Raw genomic sequence first — 27,316 nt, forward strand, 5'->3', positions numbered from 1 at the left:
GCTGAGGCGGGCTCTGCTGAGACAAGGGCGTTTTGACTCCAGTGCTGAAATGGCACTTAGAAAAGAAAAAAAAAAAAAAAAATCAAGGATGTGTTCTATTAATTAAATCTGCCAAGCAGTGAAACCAGCTCTTAAAAAAAAATATATATAAAATAGGTATTTGGCTCTCCCTCTACAGCAGTAACAGGATTAAGGGATAAGAGGCGCAGGGGAGGCACCGGGCACGGGGGTGCGGACCAGCTCCTGCCCACCGCTACATCGCTCACATAAAGCCTGCGCCGCTGCAATTACTTTTGAGAACTGGTTCCCTGAAACAAAAGGAAAAACGCCCCAACAAAAAGCCCCAAAACAAACAGGACAGACACAAGGTTTGTTTCCACTACTGTCTCAGTGTACTTTATTCTCCTGCTGTCTACAGCTGAACAGCCACACAGGACAGAAACAGGTAGCACTGAGGAATGATCAGATTTCTTCCCTCCACGCCCCCTCCCCAACTTCAGGAATGGCTTTTTCTTTTTTTATATTTTTTTTTTTTAGGAAATCCCACCCCACCTCGAGAAACAAAATAAAAAGAAAAGGCATTACTAGAAACGTGACCCAGGCCTCTCCCTAGTCCGTGCTCCGGAGCTGGCTGGCGCTCCCAGTTCACGGAGCTCCTCCTCTCCTCTAAACACCTGGGATTTTTTATTTTATTTTATTTTTTTTTGTACACTGGTTCAAAGTCGGCACTTCGACTGCAATCTGAACCCAGCACTGAAAGGCACATATCTGATACCCTGTACAAGAGCTATTGTGGATGCTGCAGTGCAGATGGGCAACGAAAGTGGACTCCATTGTAATGGATCCGAGGATCAGACCGGGAAAAGGAAATTGGGGAATAAAGCAGATCCTTGCCTGCTTTTTAGAGAAAAAAAAAAAAAAAAAAAAAAGAAAAAAAAAGAAAAAAATACTGGCTAAGGTTTTCTACTCTCCCTCCCACAAGCAGCTTTTAAAAATGCCCATGTTAAACTGCAGATTCAAATGCTGGTAGTATCAACAGCTGCATTAATGAAAATGAAATGAAAAATAGTCTCAAAGCCCTGCACCTCCTCCGTTTTTTCTTGGCTTATTGCTGACAATCTAGGATAAGCAAGGGACTATTCCTCAAAAGCAAAAGTCTCATTTAAGAGGAAACGAGAGATTCTGATCCTTCATGTGAAAATAAGACGTTGCATGATTGGGGAAGCAGTAAACAGCCAATTCATTTCTGAGTTGCCCATCAGACTGTTACTACTCTATTGAAAAAAAAAATCGTTAATGGGTTCCCCTTTTACTGGAAAGACCAAGAATACAAAAAGGAAGTATTGGGGAATGTTTGACACCATTTTATTAATCTTCAACTGCAGTGGAAAAATATAACCTTTTACAAGTGCCGTCTTGTGTAAGCTCAAGTCAGTATATATATATTTTATATAAATTTCTTTTTTCCTTTTTTCGTTTTTGAAGTGCAGCAAGAGACCAATACCACATTAAATTTGATCAAATAAAGAGCACAAAAGGCCAAGCAGTTTCCAAATGGCATTTTATCAGATTTTGTTTGAACATTGAATTTATCCTCATTTTGCAATCCAAAATATTACCTGAAGTTTTATTTTGTTTTTCAACTCTTTGGCACAATTTTTGTGGGTGTTCGGGCTGCTACAGTACAAGTCAGGAGAGATCTTTCCCTTTGCGTTCTCACTGCCAATTCGGAGCACTTAACGTTTGCATTTTTGTTTTGTTTTTGTTTTTTTGTTGTTTTGTTTTTTTTTTTTTTTTAAGCCTGAAATCTTGTTTGACAATTTATTTCTATTCCCTCTAACGCAAGAGTTTTGTTTTTCCCCCATTTCTACATTCACAGTTGAACAATATTAAGGAAGGAAAGGCGCTTTGATGAAACGAGATCATGAAAAGCGTCACTCAGAACGGGAGCTCTGAACATTCGTCAGTGTTTCCCTAAAATAAAAAGCCCTAAAGAGCGACTTTCCTTTTTTTTTTTTCTTTTTTTTTTTTTTTTCCTCTTTTCTTTTTTTACATCTCTTATGCTGCATCAGTAGACTGAACTTCGGTTAGTTTATGAAATGCAACAGCTAACCCTTTTTTTGGGAAAAGATAAACTGCAATGACTTGAAGTTGAGAATGTGGATACCGCCTCATTCACACACACTCACTCCTAGACTGAAAATCCTTCACCCCCTCCTTTTATCCCATGCACCGACAGCACCGTGCGGCAAAGGTTACAGCAGGCGGCTGGAGACCCAGGCTCCATCTCCCTCCAGCAGCCAAAGCCAGACCTCAGACAAAGAGCACCACAGTTGAACCCAGCTTCCTCTCCTCCAAACCGGCCACTCCCCTTCTGCGCCGGCCACGACAGGGAAGCTAGTCCTGGTCTGTCGGAAGAGACTTGCTCGTTACTTGGACAGAAATCGGTCGTTCCCTCTTCCCGAAGATGGCCGATGCCAGGTTTTCTACGCAAGTCAGTGCTCAGCTCGCTAACAGCGCTGCTGCTGTTGCTGTGGCGGGATTTTCAATGTGGTGTGTTTCAAGCCTCACTCACTCATCCTCTCATTCCCAAACATTCAGCATCCGTGCACACTCCTCACTTCCGGGTTTTTTCAAAAGATTGGAGATTTCCAGTGGGGGTCTCAGGTGTCATCCCAATGGTAACAGATCTGCAAGCAAAAAGGATCCATCAAAGAAATCCCCCAACGCCACAAAACCCCACATTCGGGAGATAAAACTAGCGGTAAGTGGAAAAAAAGGACTAGAAGACAAATAACAGGGATACGAAGGAGCTTCTCGAGGTGGGGTGACAAAGCTGTAACAGACTTGTTCTCCCAAACGCAGATACACCATCATGCCCCGCTCTACAACCTGCTCCTTTTAAAAGGCGCTTCAGTAGAATCACAGACTCATAGAATATCTCAAGTTGGAAGGGAGCCATAAGGATCATCGAGTCCAACTCCCTGCTGCTCGCAGGACTCCCTAAAACTAAACCATATGACCCAGAGCATCGTCCAGACGCTCCTTGAACTCCAAGTAGGACTGAGGAGTCAACGGGCTTCAATTATACCGCATTTGGAGGAGCGCAGGATCGTCCCCGACCAGCAAGGGTGACGCATTTCACAACGCAAGAAGCCCTCCAGCCTGCATCTGGTCTTGTGAAAGCCAAGCAGTTCACCACGTTTCTCGGTTTGTATTTGTTCTGATATACAAGACCACAGATGGGGCTTGTTTACAGAAAAATAAATGAGAAACAACCTTCTAGAGAACAAGGCTTTTGTGCAGCATCACTTTCCGACTCAGGAGTTTCGCCAATTTCATAATTATGCAACATGAAAAGGAGGTGGGTGTAATCCCTTACCAAGCTTGATTCTTCAGTTTTCTCAGTTCTTTAGTCGCCCAGGTAGCGAGGGTTTTTGTTTTGTTCGTCTTGGATCTTCTTCCTTCAGTTAGCAGTTCATGTATCATGGGTCTAGCTTCTACTAATTTCAGTACATCTTTTCCAAATGCTGTACACAAATCCCTGAAGAAGAGGAAAGAGAGGCTTTGAGGCTGAGTGCCACAAACAGATGTGCCAGTACCACTCTGATCAGCTCTTGCTAGCAAAAAGAAATCTGACTCACAGCTAATGTCCTTTTTAAAATGCTGCATATGGTCACTAATTTCAGCAGGAGAAGAGCTGAACAGTTTTCTGAAATTGTGACTACCCGGAGACATTCAATCTCCTGTCCAAAGCCTGATCTCCCCGATGTTCCCATCAGCTCTCCCTAAATGCAATCGAAAAGATTAAAACACCCTGACCCGAGTTCCGCCGTACCCAGGAAACTGAGGGTGGGGTGTTTTGTTTTTAAGCCCAGGTCATCCTTGAAAAACCCTAGCTCTGGAATTTCTGTAACACACATCCAACTTTCACTTCTACCTACTGGTTTTCACCCTGTCAGTTAAAGGACCTCACCCGCGTAACCACTTCACACCTTGGGTTAAACATCCAACGCTAGACTGTAAAAACCCAGAACTGATGTTAAATACTTCAGACAGTCGTAAAAATGCAGGTTCAAATATTGAGGCTGTTGTACAAAGATTTCTACCTATCTAATGAGCGTGCCGTCAGCTGAAATAGGATCGGGATGCTCACCCTATCAGTCCAGCAGCACATGCCACTACTCCATCGGTGTGATCCTCATCTCCAGCAATGTGGTCAATGTAAGACAGAATAAATTCTACTCTGGGCTGCACCAGCATCACATCCGCTGAAAGAAAACAGCTTTATTATAGCAGGGTGAAACACAGTTCATGTTTAATAGCCTGTCCTTCAAAATGGATTCCAGTGTACCCCCCCAGACTGCCAGAATTCGACCCCAGAAGAGCTCTCCGAGATCGGGAGCGGAAAAACTGCCAGAGGAAGAGGAACCACAGTGAAGGGCTCTAAACCCATTCCCTGCTCATGGCAGCAGAGCGTTCACTCCCACGCAGACGGGAATGAACAAGGATATGCCCGTGGACGTGACAACCACCGTGAAACAGCTTGTCCAAGCAGAGTTCTTCCTATGCCTTTGTCATTTCAGGCACAGAAACACCACAGTAGGACAGAGTACTCACGGTGCACATTTTCTTGGTCTCCCTTCAATCCTTGGATGATGCCAGTGTAAGCTTCCAGGCAGCCCTCCCTCAACTCATTCAGGTAATCCACCATGTCATAGTCAGACTGGAAAGGCGACAGGAAAGCACGCTTCAGCAAACTCCCTGATGACGTATGCACAGCCCTTGCTCGTTTATGATTTTGATGAAGGAACTGGAGTGCGCACCGCTGCCTTACCTTATCAACCTGTGCTTGGGAAGCCTGCTGGAGGGTATTCAGTACGACATCTAGGTACTTCTTAAATTCTCCTCCAATGGCAAGGGCAATATCGCCAAACACTGAGAGAATCTGAGGTTTCACAGACCTATGAACATTTTCATTCTGGAAGAGATTTCAGCACCATGACATTCAGTTGCACTTCTTTTTAAGGGGGGAGGAGCTAATAAATTAAGACATTTACTTGAAATGTAAAACCCTACCCCCAATAAATTTGGATTCCATTCAACTAGTAAGCAAGATAGTTGTCAGACATGAGATCTTCAGAGCATGCCTAACACTTCTGCTTCTCCCACCTCCCACTGTCTTCTCAGCATGCAAGCCAACTGTTACTAACTGGCTAATGAGAAGGTAAACACTCACCCCCAAGTTCTCCAAGAGCAGCTGCATAACCTCATCACAAAAAGGCAAGATGTTGGATTGCAGGGCTCTGCATAAGTCACCAACCAGGCCCACTGCAGCCAGACAAACCTGCAAATAGAACAGCAAGTAAGACACCCACCAGTGAGTCAGTCTTCCACACTCTCCCCTTACAGCTTCAGCTTATTAAAGCACTAAGTTGCAGTGAGAGTCTGAGCCATTAAACCACCAAGAATAATGACCCTCATATAGCAGCTGATGAGTCCCTGCTTCGTTAACCATTTACATCACAAAGCTGCAAAGAGCTGAGCTTGCTTCACCAAGGGGGAGGGCAAGAGATCCAGATGCCAGCAAAGTGACAGGTACTTGGTCTGAACAAACGCTACCAAATTCAGCAGCCGGGCGGTCTAAACATCCACCCCACAGCAAGTACCACGACTTGACCTTCTAACGGAAATTCACAGCCAGCAGCGACCTCTTTCCTCATCAAGGCCAACTAATATGCAGCCACTGTGAAAACACAAGTGTCAAGTCAATGAGGTCTTCTGCTGAATTGAATAGAAGAGAGTCTAAATTTGTGCATGTGGCCAGTAATTAGAGAAAAGTCTATGGGGCTCCAACTTTGGTCTCATCACCAGAAGCTGTGGTATTTTACAGATGCACACCTGCTGAACTCAGCATCTGTCAGCAGATGAGAATTTAGAGATTGTGAACACAGGGCTGCCTGGTTTGACCTCTACCTGGTACTCAGCATAGTTCTTCAGTCCAATGCCAAGGAACGGTTTGAAGGCATCCATGTACTTCAGAAACTCTCCACCTAAGACTGTGCATGGAAAATATTCTAGTTAGAAAAAAATCCTATGACATATTTGCTGGAGTGCAACAAAACAGAAACCCACCATTATATTCCATCCAAAACCAGTACCTGTATGTTCCACCGAAGCACAACAAATCAATTCTCACACAAAAACTGAGCATCAGTGAAATATGTCCATCTGGACTGAACTGAGATTGAAAAACCTCATTTGTTTGCAGGCCTTTGAAGACAGACAACCCCCTCCTGTGCTCAGAAAGGATGCTGAGATCTTCCTGACTGAGCAGACCCATCAGAGGGAGAGGGACGCGGTGGCACCCTTCTGACAGGGTTCGGCACCCTTACATCGCTTTGCATCAGCTGAAAACTCTACGCCTTTTCACATCGCTTTACTGCCATAACAGCTCTTAATGTCTTCCTTTGGGAAGCAGCTGCTCCACCTCTTCAGAGCCATGCAGTTCAAGCAGGGCGCTCTGCAGTATGTTTATATTTGAGCAATATTTGAAGTAAAGTATTTCTGCTCTTCTCCACTAACTCCTACCTTCCCCAAGTCACTTGCATTACTAAGATGGTGCATGCAGACTTATCTATCCAAAAGTGAAAAGGCCTTTGTCCCAAGAGGATACACCTTCATTTTTACTTGCTGGTTAGCTTGCAATCATCCCACTCAACCTTCTCATTCACTTCCCAGCTTCCTCAGGCAATTCCACTAAACATTCCCAAGAGCAGTCAGAGGGGTAGCCACCAAAGACCTGCTCTCCAAAACACGCTAGTGTCAGAAGGGGCTACTCCAAAAAGCCAAAATGAACTCTGCTGCAGGTGTCCTGTGTTCTCAGAGCAATCAGGCTCTACTGATTTCTGCTGGAAATAGGGCCTGTCACCTGCTCAGACCCTCAACAGCTAGCCAGGGTAACAGCCTCAGGAAAAAGGGAAGACTCAAACGAGCCTCCTTACAAACAGATCTCCCTGAAGACCCATTTCCAAATCATGCGTGCCTGGGGTGTTAGGCAATGAGGTTACACGTAGACTTTCAACAGCACCTCAACCTTCACACTCATACGTAGCATTTGACAACAGAGTGTGTTCCTAGAGCTCCAGATGATGCCACAGCCACCACCTTCTAAACCTGAACCATGAAGCTCAAACTGCCTGGAATACCACAACCCAAATTTTATTTTACTTCACCCATTCTGATCACCCAATGGTGATCGTTGCCACCGTGACTTCTTTTGAACAAGAACAATGACTGTAAATCCACCACTGACAAAACTCCACAGAACAACCACTGGTCACAGGCAGCGGCAAGTACAAATCATTAAGACAGCGTTAAATCTGTCCTGCAGCAACACAAAGAGACCAGGTTCTCATTGTCCTGGGCACTGTACAAAGTAGCACTAGGGTTTTTTCCTGGCAGAATTTGCATTGTAGCTATGTTATTAACGGAAAACAAACCATTCGTTCACAAAACACAATCTAGCGTAACCAGTCTCAGAGCTTCACAGATAGATGTGGTGAGATGTGTGGTCAAAACCATACCTCAAGCAAAACCAGGAGCTAATAATGTTTTTCGCCATATAGTCAAAAAGAGAAGGAAGCAAACCAGTTCTGTCCCAGTTCTGCCTCCCCCCAAACACAACCCTGCTCTGCAGCGCAAGACTGACCTTCTACCAGGGTGCTGACTGCCATCAAGGCATCCTCCTGCACGCCCCCCGAGCCCGCCGTGCTCTGGAACATTCTCAGCAGAGACGCCATCACCACGTCGGAGATCTGCAAAGCATCCTGGTGCTGGACCTTCCGGAGGACGTTCTGGGTGGGAACGGAGAAAGAGATTGTAATTGCTTCCATCTATGCAAAGCTGAATCGCGCCTTTACATCTCCTGCACTAGCTCCGAACACTCGTGACCACATTGGGCTGCTAAAAAGGAAGCTGCTGTTTGAACTCTGTTGCTGCAAAAATATGCTTTGTCAGTGCAAGTGCAAAGTCCCATTCATTTCAGCTGCATTCAATTTTCCAGCTACAGAACAAGCTGAATTTACCTTTCCTGCTGCATAGGCTATTCTCCGGGCTTTCCATTTGTAAGCTGGCATTAAATGTGACCAGCCCAAATTTGGCCCTGTAAAAAAAGCCCTTTTCCATCACAGCAATGCGACCGCAATCTCTTACTGCCAAGTATGGGCTGCACGTAAGCTTTGCTTCTAAACCACAGAATTAAACTTCAGAAATGACATAAGAATGTCCTTACTGCAGTCAAACCTTTCCTACCCAGGATGAGCAGAGAATAAATGAACATACAACCAACGCAAAATAGGTTTACAGGAACGTGTTTAGCACTGAGGTGTTTGAAAAGCAAAATTGATTTCTGGAGAGAGCAGAGGCAGCCTTACATACACGCAGAGCAGGCTGGTGAGCACACATGTGCTCGGTGTTCTCCGGCACGTTACAGTGAGCGGAAGGGCCAAGGAAACACCCCAGGTAAATACCTGAGCTTAACCTATGCTCTGCTCCTGCTGTACAGTTCTGACCGTCCCTTTCAGCACGTGAACTACAGAACACAGCTTTGATGTATCCTTATTTAAAATAAATTTGCATTTCCTATGAAAAGAGAAAGACCGATTCCTTAACCTGCAGAGGAAAATAATTATTTCAAGTCTGACTCTTCAAACTGAGTCACTCCAAAGAGATTGACTTCGACTGTTTAAATAATTGGTCTTGATTTTCTCGTTCCATTTAAATATTAACAAATGTTTTTCCTCTGCTGGATGTTCTTGACTGTATTTCCCGCAGAAGAGAAAACATATGTAACAAAGTAGTATATTTGACTATGTAACACTGAAAATAATCTTCCTGCTGATTTTTACTTAGTAGTATTTAAGTATCTGCTGCAACTACTGTAAATACTTAAGGTTCAGATTTTGCGATAATGAAGAAACACAGGTTTACGAATTAAAACTAGCAGTTTAATTCCACCTGTACTACACTTCCCACAGGCAGAGGTGTCCTGAGAGAGATGAGTGATCACACTGTGCCAAAAGGAGAAATTTTAGATACTGAAGTCTCCCCACTAAAGCCCACCATAAGGACAGATTATTCCCATCTACCCATTATTTGAAAAATTACCCTAAAAATTAGAGAGTGAAAGTAACAGCTGATGCTATGGGCTTTTGAACACGAAGGATGAAGTTAATGATTTCTCAAAACAACCTGGAGACAACAGCCAGGAGACCTCCTAAGCTCGCTGAAGAGAGCGGGAAGCAAAAACCGACAGAAACAGGCTGTTACCTGTGGGCGAGGAAAAGGCTCCCTTTCCTGGGCTAATAGGAATGGAAGAAACAAACTGCAGAGACCAGGTAACACCCCAACAAAGGAATAAATCTGAGTAGGGACAGATACTCTGCTCTGCTTTTATTTCAGATTACATAGTACTCTGTTACGCCTCCGGAAGAAAACGCTCCTTTCTTCTCTGAGCCGCACAGAACTGCGTTGATGCTGAATTATAGAGTCTATTATAGAGTTTTAAAGCAGCACCTTGTAACTGTTAATAAGCTAGGCGTGACAGCACAGTACCACCCTTCCTGCAGCGCAAACGGAAAGCTTCCATATCAGATACCACGTATTTCGGAAGGATGGCCTGATGAAGGAGTTTTGGGGGAAAAAACGTGGCTGTTTTCAGTGGACTTTGTAGGAGTAAGGAAGGAACTGAAATGCGCTAGTACTCCAAGTCACACGGCCTGTTCGTTACCAGATGTTTAATTTCAAGGACACTCAGTGCATTTTAATTAGTGCCATTTTAAATAAGAACACCAACCACAAGAGGCAGATGAACGAATTAAAGCCGTTATGAAGCTTTTTTGTCTGTGCCAACCAAAGCTATTGATTGTTCAGCCTGTAGCCAACATAAGAGCCAATCTGAAAGCATATACAATCTTTAACATGCCACATACAGTGTTCTTTATTCATATTGCCCTAAATTTTGTAAGTCGTACTCTACTGAAGCCTTCTGAACCTTGTATCACCTCCCACGTGTCAGCTGGGACACAAGATCCAATTTCCTCATTCAGATCTCATCAACAGGACCAAGTCTGCATCCTCAGGGGCACAGAAGTGTCTCTAAAACCACCTCCTTCCCATAACCACAAACACAGGAGACAGGAACTTACCTGTAGAGTAGCACAAAGAAGAGACTGAAGATCATTGAACTGGATTCTGTCAGACGTGCTCTGGATATGAGACTGAAAAAGAACAAAACCCCACACGTGAAAAGCCTGCATCGCAGTCCATGCAAACCCAGCGGATTTTGACAGCAGTACCAGTTCCAGAAATTCAATTTAAGTATTTGTTTCTTCCAATTTAAGACAAGAGATACTTCAGAAGCTTAATATATCTACCTATCTATAAAAAAGATAAAAACACATTACACCATAATATATGCAGTCAGCAACAAAACTCATGTTTCTATACCAGATGAAGCCACAGCACAACGGCAACCTCACACCTACTTAGTTTCCTTAAACCCCTTACCGTAACGGGGGTTTAAAACTCGGGTTTACCTACCTCCATCTGCAGCACTTGCTGAAGTCGTTCCATGATGACCAGAGTTGTCTTTTGGACAGCAGGGTAACAGTCCTTGGCACTGTTTTTCACTATTTCCATCAGAGATTCATATGCAGAACTCCTCAAGTTATTCTGGTGTCCATCAGGCCTGTAACAGAAGGAATATATTTGCAGCTCTCAGTGCTCAGGCTTGCTTAGAAACAGACTTTTTTTTTTAGTAAATCGGTAACAGCTAAATTTTAGTGTTATGACAAGCAGAAGCACTTGCATTCCTGTATTCCAAGACCAGAAAGTAAACGAAATTTGTGAAGCCACCTTTGGAACATTTTTTCATTCGCTATTAATAATGACTTCCAATATCTTCAGTTACTGGCAGCAAGTACAGGAGCAGAAAAAACCTCAAACCCACATCTTCCAGTGTGCCATTATCCCGCCTGGGAAGAGACGGTCTCAAGAGATGAGCAGCATACGTTACTAGCTCTCTAACATCCTTCCATGATGTTAGCAAGGGTGTTAAATTTGAAATAAAGACAGCTGAGATCTATGCTAAGATGACGGATGGACTTCAGAGCCTTGAGCTAGACAATACACTTCTGGTTGGATGTAAATCAGACAGGAAGAGTTTAGACTTTGAACTGTTCAGACAGGGACACCATTTAAGAAGCAGCAGTCCCACAGCAAAAAGCTTCAAGTGACAACTGAACTGATCCAAGGATTGAACTCTGAGCTGTCAAGATTTATGCGACCTTCAAGGCAGAATACGGCTTCAGCATTACCCTTATTTTTGCATCTGCAGAACTGAGAAAATATTTTGCCTCATCTATTTATACTTCAACTTAGTTGGGAAAAGGACAATATCTAGCCTAACTGGGTTCTCAGCTCTTCTGGGAGTACCTGGTGCTAATGTAAATGGATGTAACGCTACAGCAACAACCACAGCATAAAACAATCACAGTAAAACGAACTGTACAGTACACACAGATTTCTAATTATCTCTTGCTGCAATCCTGATTATTCAGTGGCCTTGTAGCCAACCTTGAAGAGTCTCATCACTACAAAGACATGCACAGTCTTAAACTGTGCTCAGAAGCTTCAAAGTAAAACATTTCCAATCCTGGAGGAAACCCCAGACTTACTAAAATCAGATATGGACAAAATACTGAGAAATTACTCGGTGTGAATAGCTTTCTTCCTGGGGATTAGCATTCTATATTCCATGGGATACCAAAAAAGCCCAGTTCTGATAAAACACCATTCAGATCTAAGCTGCAAGAGAAAGAGGACCAACAGTCTGAAGTAACAAAAAAAAAAAAAAAAAAAAGCATCTTTGCAGAGCTTAAGCCAGCCGGTTTAGTGTTACCTATCTGCGGTCTCCAGAAGTTTCTGAACTATTAGCTCAAACGAAGAGGATAAACAGTAGGTTGCTGGTTCTTCCTGATCATCAGCTACATCTGCAGCTTCATAGGCAGCTTCAGCAAGACTAGAGAAGGCCTGAAACACAGAACAACCATTGCTATTACTCAGATGAGTTTACCCTCACAAGTCCAGAAACATGTATTCCAACAGTTGTCATTCTAACAACATAACCCCCCAAAAACCCCAAACCTGCAGGATTAACAACGCCCTTCATGAGCAGCTAATTGTTCAGTGCACTGAACTTTGGTGCAACGGCGGTGAAAATTTCAAAGACTTAAAACATAACATTAACACGCAAGGCAGTCACCCCGTCTGCAGTCAGATGTTTGCACAGCATTACTGGTCTCAATAACTGGTAGCTGTCAAGAATCAAACGGAATGAAGGCAGACTGCTCGAACCTCGCAGGGTATTAACAGATTCTACCGACTATCCAGCATCACCACCCCAAGTTAAAAGCCTGGTTTGCACAAGGCTGCAGACTGCTCAAATTCTCAACTGCACAGCAATTGTAACTGCTGTGAGAGACAGGTGGATTAGAAGAGTTGAAAGCCTCCTCATTTTCATTTCAATCTAAAAACATATAGTAGTCATCATCATCAGACGACAAAAGCCACAGCTACATGGACTTTTGCCAGGATCAACGTATCGTGGAAAATCTTCTGTGCTGACTGGAAGTCTTCAAACCTCTGGAATACGAAGAGAATGAGTTCTGTCATTTCTAAAACTTGTTTTAACATGCAAATACTCATCTCTAGCTCAATTCTTATTGAGCAGCTCTCTTAAAAGGCAGTAAGGGACACATCCCCTTTATAGTGAAAGATCAGATATGCTACTTGGTAGCAGACATGCATCAAGACGGTGATACAACTGAAGTTAGCAAGCCAATCCAAGGGACTGCAGCTCTGTAAGTGAACAAAAAAAATCTCATGCTCCTCAATTTAGTTCTGGAACCCACAGAAGCAGGCTTAGGTAACGGGAAACAAGGTATCTTGTCTCTCCGTTAAGATTAAGAAGGCAATTCAGCTGCCCCCAAGGAAGAAGCTAAATCCCAGCATGCCTTTTTTAAACAGCTATCACATCTGTTACCATGGACAGTTTCCACAGCGTTTTCAAACGGAAGGCAACTTCTACATTCACTGAATATTAGCATTTTTCCTCCTTAAAAATCCATTTCTTCCTTTATTCTTTCCTACCAGAGCCACGAAACAGATTTGAGAGAACTTACAGTTAACAACAGTTGTGTGTGCTGGGTGACCAAGCCATGAGTCACCTCTGAAATCCATTTAAGTGCGTGAGTATATATACGTATGTGCGTGTATATATATATATATCTCTATGTATCCGTATATATTCATATAGATGAAAATGAGCTGCATTCCCCTTGTTGATAGAAACTTATCATACGTCCAACAGCAAAGGGGCTGCCTTACCCAGCACACGTTGGAGGCCACTCTGGGCTCAGCGCTCAGGCCCTCCATCAGACACTGCAGCAGCGGCGCGAGGTAAATGTCATTGATGGCAGCTTCAGGAAGCATCTCGCAGATCCTGCCCACGGTCCAAGCAGTTGTGTCTCGAACCACAACACTGGGGTCCTTCATTAGTTCTATTAAAGTTGGCATTGCCTAGAACATAATTGCGGTCAGGAGAAAGATGTGATCAAATGCAATATATGGAAATACGAGTTTGCCACTGTTTCTGATTTTAATCTATTCCCTATGAGAGAGTGAAAGACTGGGGAGGGGAGGACAGTCTAGATCCAGTCAGGCCATTGTTTTCAGATTTGAAGACTCATCAAGTTACTTCCCAGGGCGGAAGACTTGAGAACTGACGCATCTGGAGTCAGGTATTCTGAAGTCCTGCATGTCCCTGTCACTCAGAGCTATGTGACCCAACTACCTGCCCTGGGCTTACCAAATCTCTCTAAAACATGATTAAAAGATGGCATCCTTTTGCTTTTCCTCAGATTAAGAACAACATGCAAAAAGCATGCATCCTCCTCCAGTTAAATCAGAAAGTTTTTGCTCTACAAGCCTCCAAGAAAACACAATGAATCTTACCTGTATAACTAGTGGTTTGAGCTGGTTAGGCTCTGGTCCTTCCAAAATGCACCCAAAAGCCATCACAGCTGCATCTCTGTATCGCCAATCGGGATTTTTAATGTGTTCTTTAATAAAGGGCAGCACATGAGGAACAATGTCATCTTCACAGCAGGTCGCCAGGAGCATGAGGCAGACTCCTGCTGCTTTGCAGGGGTTCCAGTCGTCGTCATCATCATTTTCATCCTAGGAGGAGAACAGCACCCCTGGTCAGTCTGGGGGAAAACATCCCTTCCCGCTCACAGGCAGTGGCATCCTGTTGGATCTACTGCAAGTAACATTGCCTTATTACCAGGTGTTATATTTAGAAATTAATTTAGGTCTGGAAGTACTAGCTACATCTCTGGCAGAGAAGCAACCTGAGTTACTTGCATCATCTGTGCCTTTCCATCCTGGTGCAAGGCCGCTAGCTCTTTACTGACGCACCTACAGTAGCCTCATACATCTTCCAAACTGCTTCTCTCTCATCTAGGTTGAGATTTTGTTCCTTTGATCCATGCCATCGCCTTGCAGAGTGGCCCGCTGTACCAGTTAAATAGCTTCTCCCCCTGACTTAGCTCAGCCACTTACCAAATTCCTTTGAAGCTGCGTACCTGTGATTCTCTTAACTGTTTTATCTTTCCTGTTTTAACAAGCACTTTAGAACCTCCTGCAATTTAACTCTCCGCATCCAAGCGGACAGCGATACAAAACAAACAGGGAAACAATTCCCTGGATTCGGTAAGAGTACCAAGCATTTTCCCCGTTCACTGCAGTAAGCCAAATGAACTCCATCCTATATGGCTTAATTAACAGTTTTATTTTATAATTAGACCTGCTGTAGCAACTGATTCCATTAATTTTGATTAGACTGTGAAACACAGTCCAAACAAGTCCCTGTGAAATGCTTAATAGGTACTAAATAAACATGGGCCTCACAGTTCAAAAAGTAAAGCTCAAGAATTCCAGAAATTGGATCTCCAATGATGCACAGACTGTATATTGGTTTTAGTTTCACAAACATTTTGTTAGGAATACCGATAACGAACAAACCTCTTCAGAAACCATAAATACAAGCATGTGTTAACAGAATTCAGCATAAAAATGACACTGCATGCAGTCTCACAGTCTCAGCCCTAAAAAACGATGCATCATTCGGTCAGAGTGGTGCATGATGTCTCATCACAGACCAAGGACTGCCACTACAGGTGCCCTGAACAAGCGCACCATTAAAAACGACCCGAGGGGACCTAAAGCACCTTTGGGACCAAGCACAGCAACAAGTCACCTATGCAAGGAGCGACGACCACCGACAGTTTGCTCCTCCAGGCCACAGTAGCATCGCTGGCCCAGAACTTGAAAGCAGGCACAGTACATATCTTTTGACACGCAGCAGGGATTTTGTAACTCACCTGTTTTGTTAATGTTTGTGTTAGAATTGGGACCAAATACTGTAGTGCTCCCTTCGCATAAAATTTGCTAGTGTGCTCTGGAGGCCTTCCTTGCTCTGCTGCCTAGAAAAAAAGGTTACAAAATGATTCTCAGTGGCTACGTAGGCATGAGCTCTGAATTATGAACGCCAGTAGATACAAATTCTCTTTTGCATGCTTTCCTCCTTCCCAACACAAACTTTAAGTTACCATAACACACAGGAACCTCAAGGACACCCTGCACCAATCCCAGTTAAATATTCAATAAGCAAGTTCGATTTGTCATTCCATAGACATATAGAGCCCCTCCTCACATGCTACAAATATAATTATTTTCAGTTTCCAGTTATGTATAATTAACAAGTGACCCCAAGTAGAAGCAGCAAAAGGTCTTCAGCATATAAACTAAACCTATGTGCTGCTGACTGTCCTTTTATCCTTGCTATCCTTGCTTTTTTGGGCATTCAACATAAATATATATTTAGCTACTTTTAAAGATGCATATGATTCATCTAGAGCCCTTCAAAGTTTAAGCTATTATTGATCTCTACAGCTAATTTATGCAAACAGCATCTGCATGCAGAACAATACCCCAAATTCATCTCCAGTCCCATCCATTGTAAGGGATAATGATCACTTTTATTTCATCCCATAATTTTATACTTAACTCATAAATAATGTATTATATAGAATGTGAGCAATCTTTTTGCGCACTGGGGTAGGACTAAGTCATTCACACCTGTAACAGACCCCAAAATCTTACATGTCAGTGTAACAGAGCCCACCAGGCCTCCAAGACAGCAGGGAATTCAAGAAATGCTCTCCCTTCAATGCGGTACATATATCTCAACAATTTGAGATGTCGTCTTAATGAAGCAACAGCTCCAAGATCTTCAGGGTACTGAGAATTTTCTAGTATTATACTGTGCCTAGTATACATGCTTAATCCTCATTTAGGTTAACCTTACAGGAGTAGCTTGAGTTGACTTTGGAATGCTAAAAAGAAATCAGGTAGCTGTCACATACCATTTGCAGAAAACTAGCACTTGTATGTCACAGTGTGTTCTCATCAAACCTGTCAGAGAATCTTTATCTCAAGTAGTTTCAATTCCCAGCCAGGCTGGCATTAAAACCATTTTGCTCATGTAAAAAGGCAGTTCATCCTAATCTAATCTAGTAAGCGAAAGGGGTTACACTCAAGCTACACTAAGAACTTTACATTAGGCTACAGAGCCTAGAAAATAACCCGAAGACTTATTAAAGGGAATTCCAAATGGCGGCCCCTGTGCAACCTTAGCTACAAGCTTCGCATTTAACTTGAACGGCAGAATAAATTAATCATAGCTGAGCCCTGGCTAAGGCAGCTCCTACCCAAGCTAGCAGCTAAAAACTAAGCTGGGTGCCGCAACACCGTGCTGATGTCTGCAGCGCACGTAACACCCGCAGTCAGCCGGCCTCGCGGGCTTTGTGCAGCCTCAGCCTCAGCCTCTGTACAGACATGCATCACGTCACATCAGAGCGCGCGCGATGTCTCATCGTGGACCCACGACCGCCGCGCAAGGGGCTCAGACGGGCTCTCCTACGCTATTCCACTTGGGAGAACAGACACGGTTCAGAGACATGAGGCTCAGCATTCCCGAACATGATCACAGGCATTGACCGCTTTTCAGCAGCCGTTTCCAAGCTCACCTCAGACGCCTCTATAGCCAGGTCCATCTCCTCGTCGCAGACGTTTGACCAGAACTCTATCCCCTGTAGAGCCACCTCATCTATGTCACTTTTCATTGCTTCAATAGTGATCTTTAGAAACATGAAAGAAAGGAGGGGGAGAGAAGGATGTTTTAGCACGTTATTTCTCCTGAAATATGTGCCCCAACTTTTGGCCAACTGGTACGAGATTCGAGATTGCCTGAAATCAGATGCCACATTAGAGTTACTGTTCTTGAAGACAGTCTCCTCATTTAGAAGTTTATCAGCTATCAGCACCTCGGGAGGACTGCAGAGCAAGCCAAGCAATCTGCACTGTCCTGACTTTTGGAGTCTCAAGTCTGAAACACCTAATGCTGGTTTTACAGATTTTGCTGGGAGAGGGGGATTCACAGCATGCGGTCACAGCCAAAGAAAAGAAAAACAAATCGGGAACGTAGGAAAATTTTTCCTCTTGGATTAGGACAAAGCAATACAGGAAGATCGGACAACTATATATGAGAAACCTGAGTACTCACAGCAAAAAGCGCAGGACCCATGTATGTCTCCATATACTGATAATAAAGGGACATTATCTTCACCAAATTCTGTAAGGCAGCCACTCGTACCTGCCAGAGTAGAAAATGGATCAAAGATGTGACCTTTCCGAGTGCTTTGAAAACCAAGCACAGTTGTAGCCTACCACAGCATAATAATCCAGCCTTTCTGCTGATGTAGTTTACTCCATACCTAATAAGGTCTTTCACAACAAGCGACATAAATCCTCCTACTAGTTTACTACTTCTAACTTTAAGTATAAAACTCATTTGTTTGGGTACTTACATATGCACCAATCATTTAACAGAATACTGTTTATTTTATGTAATACTTTTCACCTGTTTGTCGATGCTAGAGGTTCTAGCCAGCTTCCCCAGAAAGGTGCAGTGACAAATTAAGCATTTAATTTCACTCACCCTTGTATCTGGACACTGCGTTGCTTCACAGACTACTTGCATAATAAAGTGCCTTTCAGACTAGAAGGAGAAATAAAAGAACATTAGAACTGCCTTACAAAAGCATTAAAGTCTTTGCAACCCTTCCTGTGGAGGCTGTACTTTGAGTCTGGACTAGTACAAACCCTCATGCAGCACTTCTAAAGATCAAGGAACAGTACAGGTTACTATTCACTGCAGTATTTTAAATAGTTTCTTCCCCAAAATGGGAATCTCAAGCTTCCGTTTTAAAAAGTGCTTAATAGGCTGTCCAAAATAGAAAGATACAGCAGAACTAAAGGCACTAGCCTTTCAGGGGGAGAAGAAAAAAACCCTGCTGTTTCCTGAACTATTTCAGCAATTGCTCCAAGAAACCTCAAAACTCATTCAGGACATAAATTTCTTGAGGGTCAGTTCCTGGATACTTGCATTTTAGTAGAAAGGAACAGACTTATGCCCAGGCTATTTACAGTACTGAAGCCCAACAGAAATACTATCTGAACGGATCGTGCACCTCCCATCTCAAATTCTGAAAGACTCTAGTTGATCCCCATCAACATCCACTGAATAGTTGACTAGGGAGAATTTTCATTAAAAGACTTTCTAAGCTGAAGGTTCAGTATTAATTCCATCCTCCCCATACTCCCCCTGGTAGAGACTTAGAGGATAGACTTAATGCAAGAAGGAAAGGAAAAGAAAAATCAATAGATTTGTCTGTTCTGAAAAGACTCATCCTGAGGCCCCTATTCTGAAGGCTCTTACAGGCCTTCCTCCCCCAACAATTTTCAGAGGCAAAGTTAAATCTGGATTGCTGCCACACCACTTGAAAGAAAGTGCTGATCCAAGCTTGTACTCTTGCAGCAGCATTATAGAGTAGAGTTTGATTAGGAAGCAGAGCATCTAATAGGCTAAACCCTAAGGTCAGTTCAAATTTATCCAAAAAAAGGCAATGACGCTTCCTTTCCATTGATGAATCTCTGAAGATTTCCACAGTATTTCTGCATTACAACAAGAACATACCGGATTTACAGAAATGAATCCAAGTCTCAGTTGCAAGAGAATTATGCATCAAAATTCAGCGTGGTGCATGATTTCTCATCATAGACCGTGGATTCAGGCCTTCCGTTTTAGGCCAAGAATTGTTACCCCCTCACCTCTTTGTCGAAGTTTGCTTTGGTGAATTCCAAAGAGTTCAGGAGTGCATTAGTAGCTGCTAGCTTCACATTGTTGCTGGGCTCTTCCTTTCTCATTCCCTGGATAATGGCTGTCAGGATCTCATTGGATTTGTCCTGAAGCTGCTCTGGATCCTAAAAGAAGTGTTGGTAAAATTATTTGCCAGCTGAACAACCTTCTCCATATTTTAAAGTAACCTCAAAGTTTGATCCTGAAATGTACAAGCAGAAGTTTTAAGACGTTAGCCCAAGAAGCCCTTTGTTCAACGGGAGGACTGGAACGCAAGTACAAGGAACTCACGCACCGTTATGTCTTCACAGCTTCTGGGAGAAGACTGAACTGAGCACAAATACTCCAGATATTCAAGTCATAAATGCCAAATAAACCCGACTGTTTCAAATAACAGGTCAACAAGCTTCAGACTGCTTGACTTCATTCAGTTGGCAAGTTAAAGAACACTGACTATTTTTCAATTCCTTTATGTACTGGGCAGAGGTCTACGCCAGCAGTTGCAGTTGATACTTTTATTGGTAAAGTTGCCAATCTTTTTTAGATGTAGGGCAAAAACATATTGCCTGGACCAGCAGCAAGGACAGGTAACTGTTAAGCACTCAAGGCTTAAAGAATAAAGCTGTGAACACAGACTAAAGATTGTTTTTTCTTTGTGGTAAATTTAAAGACTGCAAGATCCCCAAATAACTGTATTAATTGTTACATCAGAATTTATCCAGCAGTAGATTCCCAAACTACGGTCACAAACTGTGTCACAATGTGACTGACAAACTACAAAACTCTAAGAGGGATCTTGGTTACAAAATACCCAACCAGCAAGCCGGGACATCCAAAAAATCCAGAGGCCAACGATACCACCACCCAAAGAAACAATGAACACGCACCCAAATCTTGCAAGGACTTGTAACAAACAACGCTCGACCTGGAGCACTCCCCCCATGCAGCTGCAGATTTCCTCTTTTATTTCATCGACCCTCCACGAAGCAACCGATCTCCCCAGTGAAACCAATCCCCTGCAGCCTGACGAAAGCACCGAACAGAAGATTTCTCTTTCTACCTCACTATACCGAGGTTCAACCAGCGATACGCCGCATGTGCATTTTCTAAGGCATTCAGTGGTACCAAAAAAGCAGCAGCTAATTTTGTTTTTCAGCGGTAGGTCAGACAGCGCACAGGGTTTTTGCAAGCAATTCACATCAAACACTTGATGCAACACATCGCGATACTGCAAACTGCGCTGATAAAACCATGAGACCTTTTGCAGAAGGTGCTTCAAAGAGCTAAATATTCTTGCCTGCGCATCAAAAATTCCTAAGTTAAGAAGAAAGGGACTCCTCACGCAAGACGAGGGTAGTTGTCAGGTTTCCCCCACACAGAAAGGAATCAAACACTTATCACTCATCTGCAACGTTTTACACAGCTGGACGTTCAGCTGAAGTTTTATAACAGCACCCCTCACCATCGCCTGACCGCAGCGACATATAGACTTAAACCTGCACCTTACGAAAGATGACCTGGATTTATGCTGGGAAAGGAGGTCAGTCCTTTCAGATACCATCCTTGCGTGTTTACTGCCCATCGCGCTGCCAGCGGAGACGTCCTCCGGACAAGCACGAACAGACAGCCACGAGGAAGCACTACAGCCTACTAGGGGTAGAGGTGTGAGAACGGAAAGGCTGGAAGAGAAAAGGTGCTGGGGAGAGGCTGGGCCAGCACTTAAAACATACTCCAATAATACTTGAAATATACTCACGATATCCTGACAGATGTATCCAATGGCCTCCAACGTCGACTCTTTCATGTGCTCCGTACTGTGCTGATTCGTAACGTTCGCTACCAACTGGGGAATGAGTTCGGGCCACTGGTTCATGGGGATCTCCGCACACGCGATGCCGGCCACGCACTGCGAGGCTGAGCTGGGCCTGTATGTTTCTGTACCCAAGGTCTGCAAAACCTGCGGGAGAGATTAGCAGGCGACGGTTTGATGTCAGCCACCGAAGAGATGGGTGCTGGCTTGCCACCAAAGTCTTCGCTCGATGTTATTCCAAACACACCCCTTCCTCAACGAAGCAGTTTGCTTGTTCTGCTTTCTCCCGCTGCAAACGAGGCCGTGACCACCGACAAATAATGTTTGAAATGAACTTGGTCATGGCTGCCCCTTTCAGGAAGTGAGATACAGCTGTGTGATTACACGTACTTCTACCACATCCTTTAAATCCCGTACACAATGCTATGCGCCATAACGTGCAACAATGACTCACTGAACAATTCCTCCCGGCTTGGATTATAAAGTAAAATTGCGAAAGCTGAACAAATTGTGCTTTAAAAATCCCCCCCAAATACAGGACTGTTTATGCCAAGATAATCCGAATAGGACTGAATAATTTTATTTTCTTTTAATTGCAATCAATCAGAAGAATGGTTTTTTTGTATACTTCAATAACTGTTTCTTAAAAAAATGAAGGGGTGTGCATTTGTTTCAGCATTTCCAGTTATACATCTTCATTTTCCATACATCCACTTAACAAATACTGTATTTCTAATGGCACTTGACAGAAAACAGACATAAACCGGTTTTGTAAGCTTCAGTCCACAACAATATGACAGCTCCTGTTAACAGCGTAAGTTCCCCTTTAGCTATCATCAATGTAAATAAAAGACTGAAGGTGTATCATCATCACTCGCCCAACCTTATTCTGCTATATACAGATTCTGTTAACACAAAAACGTTATATAAAGTGTATGGCCAGCTTCTATCAACTACATAATGCTGCATACATCCAAGTACACCTTTGTTCCCATTAGCCAAAAACCACTAAGCCACCAGTTCTGCCATTGCAAATCCTGAACTTTAACTATGAAAGAGCACAGGAGTCCTCAGGCAACTTCCCTATCTGTGTAAAAATTTAAGAACATAATGTCCTGTTTGGAACTTGCAAATTTTTGCCCATATTCTGCTCTTAAAATTTGCTAGGCCTCTGTAAACGTGTGTTCAGACACAGAGGATGCTTCAAAGATGCTGACGTGGATTGTAAAACAGTTGAGGAAACTGTTCAAATATAAGAAAAAGCAAAGACCAACCCAGTTGCAATCACCCAGTGGGGAAGCCATGCCCATTAGCTCCCGCGATCACACGAGACTGGTCAGAGGCTCCTTGTGAAAGTATTTACAGGTGTGAATGCAAAAGCAGCAACCTCATACCGGCTTCTTCGTTTTTACCCTAATACTTCTACAGATTAAATACGCTACGAGCAAAAAAGCACCCAAGCAAGTGCAGATGACATTGCTTGTCTCACGAAAGGGAGCAGCCAGCCAACGGAAGACTCCTCAGGTGGAAAAGGACGGACAAGACATTCATCGCTCATCCCCCCCGCCAGAAAACAACAGGCGGAGAACCCGAAGTCACAAAACTTACGTAGTTCTTGACTTCCCGGCGGGCGTTGGCGTCGATCGCGAGCCATCTCTGTTGGTACTGGGCCTTGATGTCGGGGTCCTTGGACGTCAGGGAGTTCTTGATCTGCAAGCCGGCCGCCACGCGGGCAACTTGGCTGTTGCCGGGGTTTGCCAGCACTCTGGACAGTTCCACCAGGAAGGTCGGCTGGGGAGAGAGGAGGGCTCAGCACCCGCGCCTGCCTGCACCTGCCCCTCCCCCTGCCTGCACTTCCCCACTAATGAGGGGGGGAAAAAAAAAATATCCCCATTCACCCAGCAAAACGAGACCACGACTCATTGAGGCTCCTTCCCTACCAGGCCAACAGCAAACCGCCACCACCGGGCAACGACGGCGGCTCTATCCCGAGATTAGGGGCGTTAAGCTCCTAATTAGAACCGCTGGAAAGCGACGTAAGTAGGCGTTGACTTTGCTGGATTTTTTTCAGCTTGCTTGAGAAACTGTTACCTTCCGTGCTCCTGCCTGCTTTAAGTATCCCTTTAAATAAACTACTGATGCCAAGATATGTATTTTCTGGATGGATATCAAACATGGCGAAGAGTAACTCTCTGCTACTTATTCCCTTGCTTCAAGGCAAACACCCAAACTATAATCTTACACAGGAATTGTTAAAATATGAAATCAGATGCTCCTCTGGTGCATTACAAATAGGTTTGTAAGATTACAGACTTGCTTCTCTGCAATCAAAAGTACATAGACATATATGAAGATTACCCCCACAAAAAGCGCATACGTGTGGGTAAAAATATCTGACATTCGTGCCACTTGCTTTTGGTGAGAGCTAGTGAGAAACGTCTCCACGTTTAAATCCTTTCCTGGTTTGACAGCTTTACATTTCAGAGACTTCCGCTGTGTACAAGATACAGCTAAAGTTTCAGCAGCGAAGCTTTTTCATTTCGCTGGCCCTGCGAAGCATTTTGCCTACTAAGAAAACCTTTCTAGGAAATACTGCAAACAGCTGCACTGTTTTCAAAACCGTTTCACACCAAGCAGGAACATGGTTTTCCTGAAAACGTTTAACATACAGTTATACGTAATCTAAAATCTCTATAATAGAATTTAAGATATATACAAAGATTTTAGAGCACCCAAAATAGCCATTTTTAAAACTAACTTAACTTTCAAAGGTTCAACAGAAACATAGAATAAGTCCAGTACCTTGGACTCCACATTTTCAATGACCAAGCGCAGCTGTTCAATAAAAAATTTTAGTTGGGCTATCCAGTACTCCTCAACATTCAAACTGCAGAATTTGGAAACAAAAATGTGGGACAACTTAAACCAACCAGTGTAAGCCATTAGAAATACTCTGAAATTTTAATGCAATAGACAAAAACCCTACAAATACACCACACTAAACCACTTTCCAATCATCAAGATTGCTCACGTTTTATACGCTGATTTTATTCAAAGTGAGGAACCATTCAAAAAAAGTTCACAGGACAAAATAAAAGTGTTGCTGCCACCTTTGAGAAGAAAACTGTACTAAAATTCAAAGGTGAGGAAGCATCCTTGGATTTCTCACTCATAAATTAGCAAAAAAGATTTGTCTTTTCATAGAGCTTTAAGAATAATTCTAGCTAAAAATGAGAAGCATTACATTAAGCGTTCCACACTTGAGACTCAAAGCAAATGCAGATGCATACGACCTCAGCTCTCACACCTACAGAAGTGTCAATGAAAATCTCAAAAAAGGGTCTAAATTAACTACGGGGAGGAGGAGGGAACGAGGAAGAACAAGCCGCCCTGCGGGTGCATCTCCATTAACTAACTGGGAGATCACTTCCAGCTCTGGGTGCTCGGCTGCGGCCCTGGGCACAAAACCTCTTGCTCGACCCCGTATCTCCTACCCCTTCCCTCTCCCCGGGCCAGCTCTTCCCACCGCCCACCCACCACGTACGGCGATGGGAACAGCCCTCAACCCCACATCCTCGCTCTCCCGCCCCATCCTCCTGCAAAGCCGAGCCTTTAACTGCCCTCGCAGCCTACGTGGAGCTCCTCAGCCTCTGCCCTTTCCATGGCTGGACCATTCCACGTCCCCATCCCACACCAGGGCACAAATTTTAGCCCCAGCAAAAGCTCTGCTTCCTCCGCTTGCTACCTTGACCTGGCTCTCGCAAGGCAGCAAGTATAAACAAAACCTTGGAAAACTGGCATGTCCCTCGGCTGTTTTTAAAAGCCTGAAAGCCAGGATCGCGAGCAGCTCAAGTACATCGCCCTGAAATACTTCGTGTAACACAGCCCAGGAAGCTTCAGTCTAGCGGGGGGGATTCCTAAGACTTAACAAACAGCAATTCAGAGAATTTTGACTCAAAACCGACATTTAGCGCAACGGCTACATCAGTTCTGATTCTGAGGGATGCTTCACACACCTTAAAATGGAGCAACGTAAATAAAGATTCTGTGACTTTCCCAGTTTACACCAGTGGAGACCAGTGTATGTAATTGCTTAAAAAATGAAGGATGCCAGTTTTGCTTGCGATGATAACGTGTGCGTGCCAACTCCACCGCCGAAACGCCAGGAGCCAACACCCCCCGCAAACACAAGCCGCCCTCCAGGAGAGCCCAGTGCCGCCGCAAACCCTTCCCCTCCGCGGAGCAGCTGCGGCACCGCACCTTGACTAAGCAAAAACCCTACCCCGACACCTGCGAGTTCAACTTCCCCGCGCCGCCCCCGACCCAGCACACGGATAAGATGTAGGTTTGGGGTTTTTTCCTCCTTTTTTGCTTTTTTGGTGTTTTTTTTTCCCTTTTTTTTTTTTTTCAAGAAGGTCACAGGGAGAACTCCAGGCCCGGCTGCCCCGCGGAGCTCCCCTCCCTTCGCTCGGGGTGAAGCCACAAGCCCCTGACCTCCCCTGACCCCCCCTCCCCGGGCCGGCGGGGCTCCGCGGCTGCTCCGGTGCTCCCGTCCCGCCGCCGCCCGCCTGTGCGGAGGGGGATAGCCCGATGCCGGTGCGGGGAGGCGGCCGCCGGCGGGGCCGGGCGGGCGGGGGAGGCCGCGGGGCCGGGCGGCGCCCGGGGCAGCGATGGCCGCGGCCGCACATGGCCCGCGGCCGCTCCCGCAGCCGGCGCGGCCCCTTCACCCGGCGCCGCTCTCCCATTGGCTGGTGGGGACAGAGAACGCGCTGCTATTGGCCGGGCGCGGCGGCCGGGCGCGGGCAGGGTAGGCTGCGCTCCATGGCGGTTCGGCCTGGCCGGGCGGGGCGGGGAGGGGGGGAGGGGAGCGCCCGCCGCCGGCCCCGTCCCCGTCCCCGCCGCCCCCGGCCCGTCCCCGCCGCCCCCGGGCGCTCACCAGATTCTCGATGGCCGCCTGCTCCAGGAACTTCTGCGCCGCCTCGAGCTCGGAGCGGTCTGCGAGGAGGGTGGGGGAAGCCGGGAGGAAACCGGCGTCAGTCAGCGGGCGCGCGGGGCCCAACCGCCCGGCCCTCAGGCGGACACCGCGGCCGAGCCCCCCACCCCCGCCCCGGTTCCCACCCCCGGCCCAGCCGCCCCGCGGCCTTCCCCGCCGCCGCCCACGCCCTCCCGGGACCGGGGCCGCCACCTCGGCCGCCCCAGGGGTGCGCGGCCCCCGCCCCGCCCGGCCCCGCCGGGCCTACCCGCCGCCCTCCCTCAGGCCGCCGCCGCGTCGCCCGCGCCCTACCCGGCGAGACCGTCTTCTCCAGGATGGTGATGAGCTCCATGGCGGCGGCGTGGCGGCTCCGGCGCCGGCGGGGGGGATGCGGGGCGGGCCGGGGCCGGAGGAGGGGAGGGAGGGGAAGGGAAGAAAGACGGGGCCTGCCCCGCGGACGCGGCCGAGGGAGGGGTCCCGCGCGGAGGCCTGGCGGGGCGGGGGCGGCGGGCAGCGGCGGCGGCTCCTGCTGCTGCGGGCGGCGGAGGGAGAAAAGGGCCGCGCGAGCGGGGCGGGCGCGCGCGCGCACACCGAACGGGGCGGGCGGCGGAGGGATACCAGCCGCGGCCCGCCGCCCCGCGCCGCCGCGCTCATTGGTCGCCGGCGCTCGGCGGCGCGCGCTCCCATTGGCAGCGGCGGTCGGGGCGCGGCCATTGGCGGGCAGCGGGGAGGAAGGTCGGAGGCGGGGTTTCCGGCGGCGCGCACGCTGATTGGGCGGTGCCGGGAAGGGCGCCCCGGCGGCGCTGGGGCAGGCGGCCACGTGGGGGCCGCGCCGCGGGCGGGGGCGGGCACCGGTACCGGCACCGGCACGGCCCCGCCGGCGGGTCCCGGCGCCGGCGGGCCCGGGGGGCGGCGGCTCCGCCCGCAGCAGGCGCGGGGAGCGCCCCCGGAGCCGGGGGGAGCCACGTGCTGGGCCCCGATCGGGGAGCGGAGCCCTGGGAGGGAACCGGAGCCCTGGGAGGGAACCGGCCCCGCGTCGCTGCCGGCCCCGCCGAAGCTGCCGCGAGTTTAACGCTGCACCGTGTAAGGGAGGGGGCGGGGAGGGACACACACACGGCTGCCCGGCCGCGGAGAGCCGCGCTGGGACGGG

The 27,316-nt window shown here is 46.2% G+C and overlaps 1 protein-coding gene across 2 annotated transcripts; it reads right to left on the bottom strand.

Moving 5' to 3' along the window:
* Nucleotides 1–1,544: 1,544 nt before the first annotated feature.
* Nucleotides 1,545–26,730, bottom strand: KPNB1 (karyopherin subunit beta 1). Of its 2 annotated transcripts, XM_075171512.1 has the most exons (22): nt 26,479–26,730; nt 26,131–26,189; nt 22,803–22,985; nt 21,141–21,341; nt 19,357–19,509; nt 18,185–18,244; nt 17,750–17,839; nt 17,214–17,324; nt 15,507–15,608; nt 14,077–14,301; nt 13,450–13,641; nt 11,963–12,093; nt 10,603–10,750; nt 10,209–10,280; nt 7,712–7,856; nt 5,977–6,059; nt 5,240–5,347; nt 4,838–4,981; nt 4,621–4,726; nt 4,157–4,271; nt 3,383–3,544; nt 1,545–2,690 (listed from the first exon to the last, which is right to left on the bottom strand). In XM_075171512.1, coding segments are annotated over exons 1-22 (2,631 nt in total). In that variant the 5' UTR covers nt 26,519–26,730; the 3' UTR covers nt 1,545–2,689. The 2 variants fall into 2 exon arrangements, with proteins under 2 accessions (XP_075027613.1, XP_075027614.1); XM_075171513.1 differs by lacking the exon at nt 1,545–2,690 and having other exon boundaries at nt 3,379–3,544; nt 26,479–26,714.
* Nucleotides 26,731–27,316: the final 586 nt, after the last annotated feature.

Source organism: Calonectris borealis, chromosome 22, assembly GCF_964195595.1.
Source record: "Calonectris borealis chromosome 22, bCalBor7.hap1.2, whole genome shotgun sequence".
Classification (NCBI taxonomy): Eukaryota; Metazoa; Chordata; class Aves; order Procellariiformes; family Procellariidae; genus Calonectris; species Calonectris borealis.

What these genes read in the sequence shown, in the direction of transcription:
- KPNB1 (XM_075171513.1), bottom strand. Translation starts at nt 26,518, where the DNA reads ATGGAGCTCATCACCATCCTGGAGAAGACGGTCTCGCCGG. An exon ending in CGCAGTGTCCAGATACAAGG is followed by an intron (nt 17,840 to 18,184) that starts GTGAGTGAAATT and finishes CTACTCTGGCAG; the next exon opens with GTACGAGTGGCTGCCTTACA. An exon ending in TCAAACCACTAGTTATACAG is followed by an intron (nt 13,642 to 14,076) that starts GTAAGATTCATT and finishes ATTATGTTCTAG; the next exon opens with GCAATGCCAACTTTAATAGA.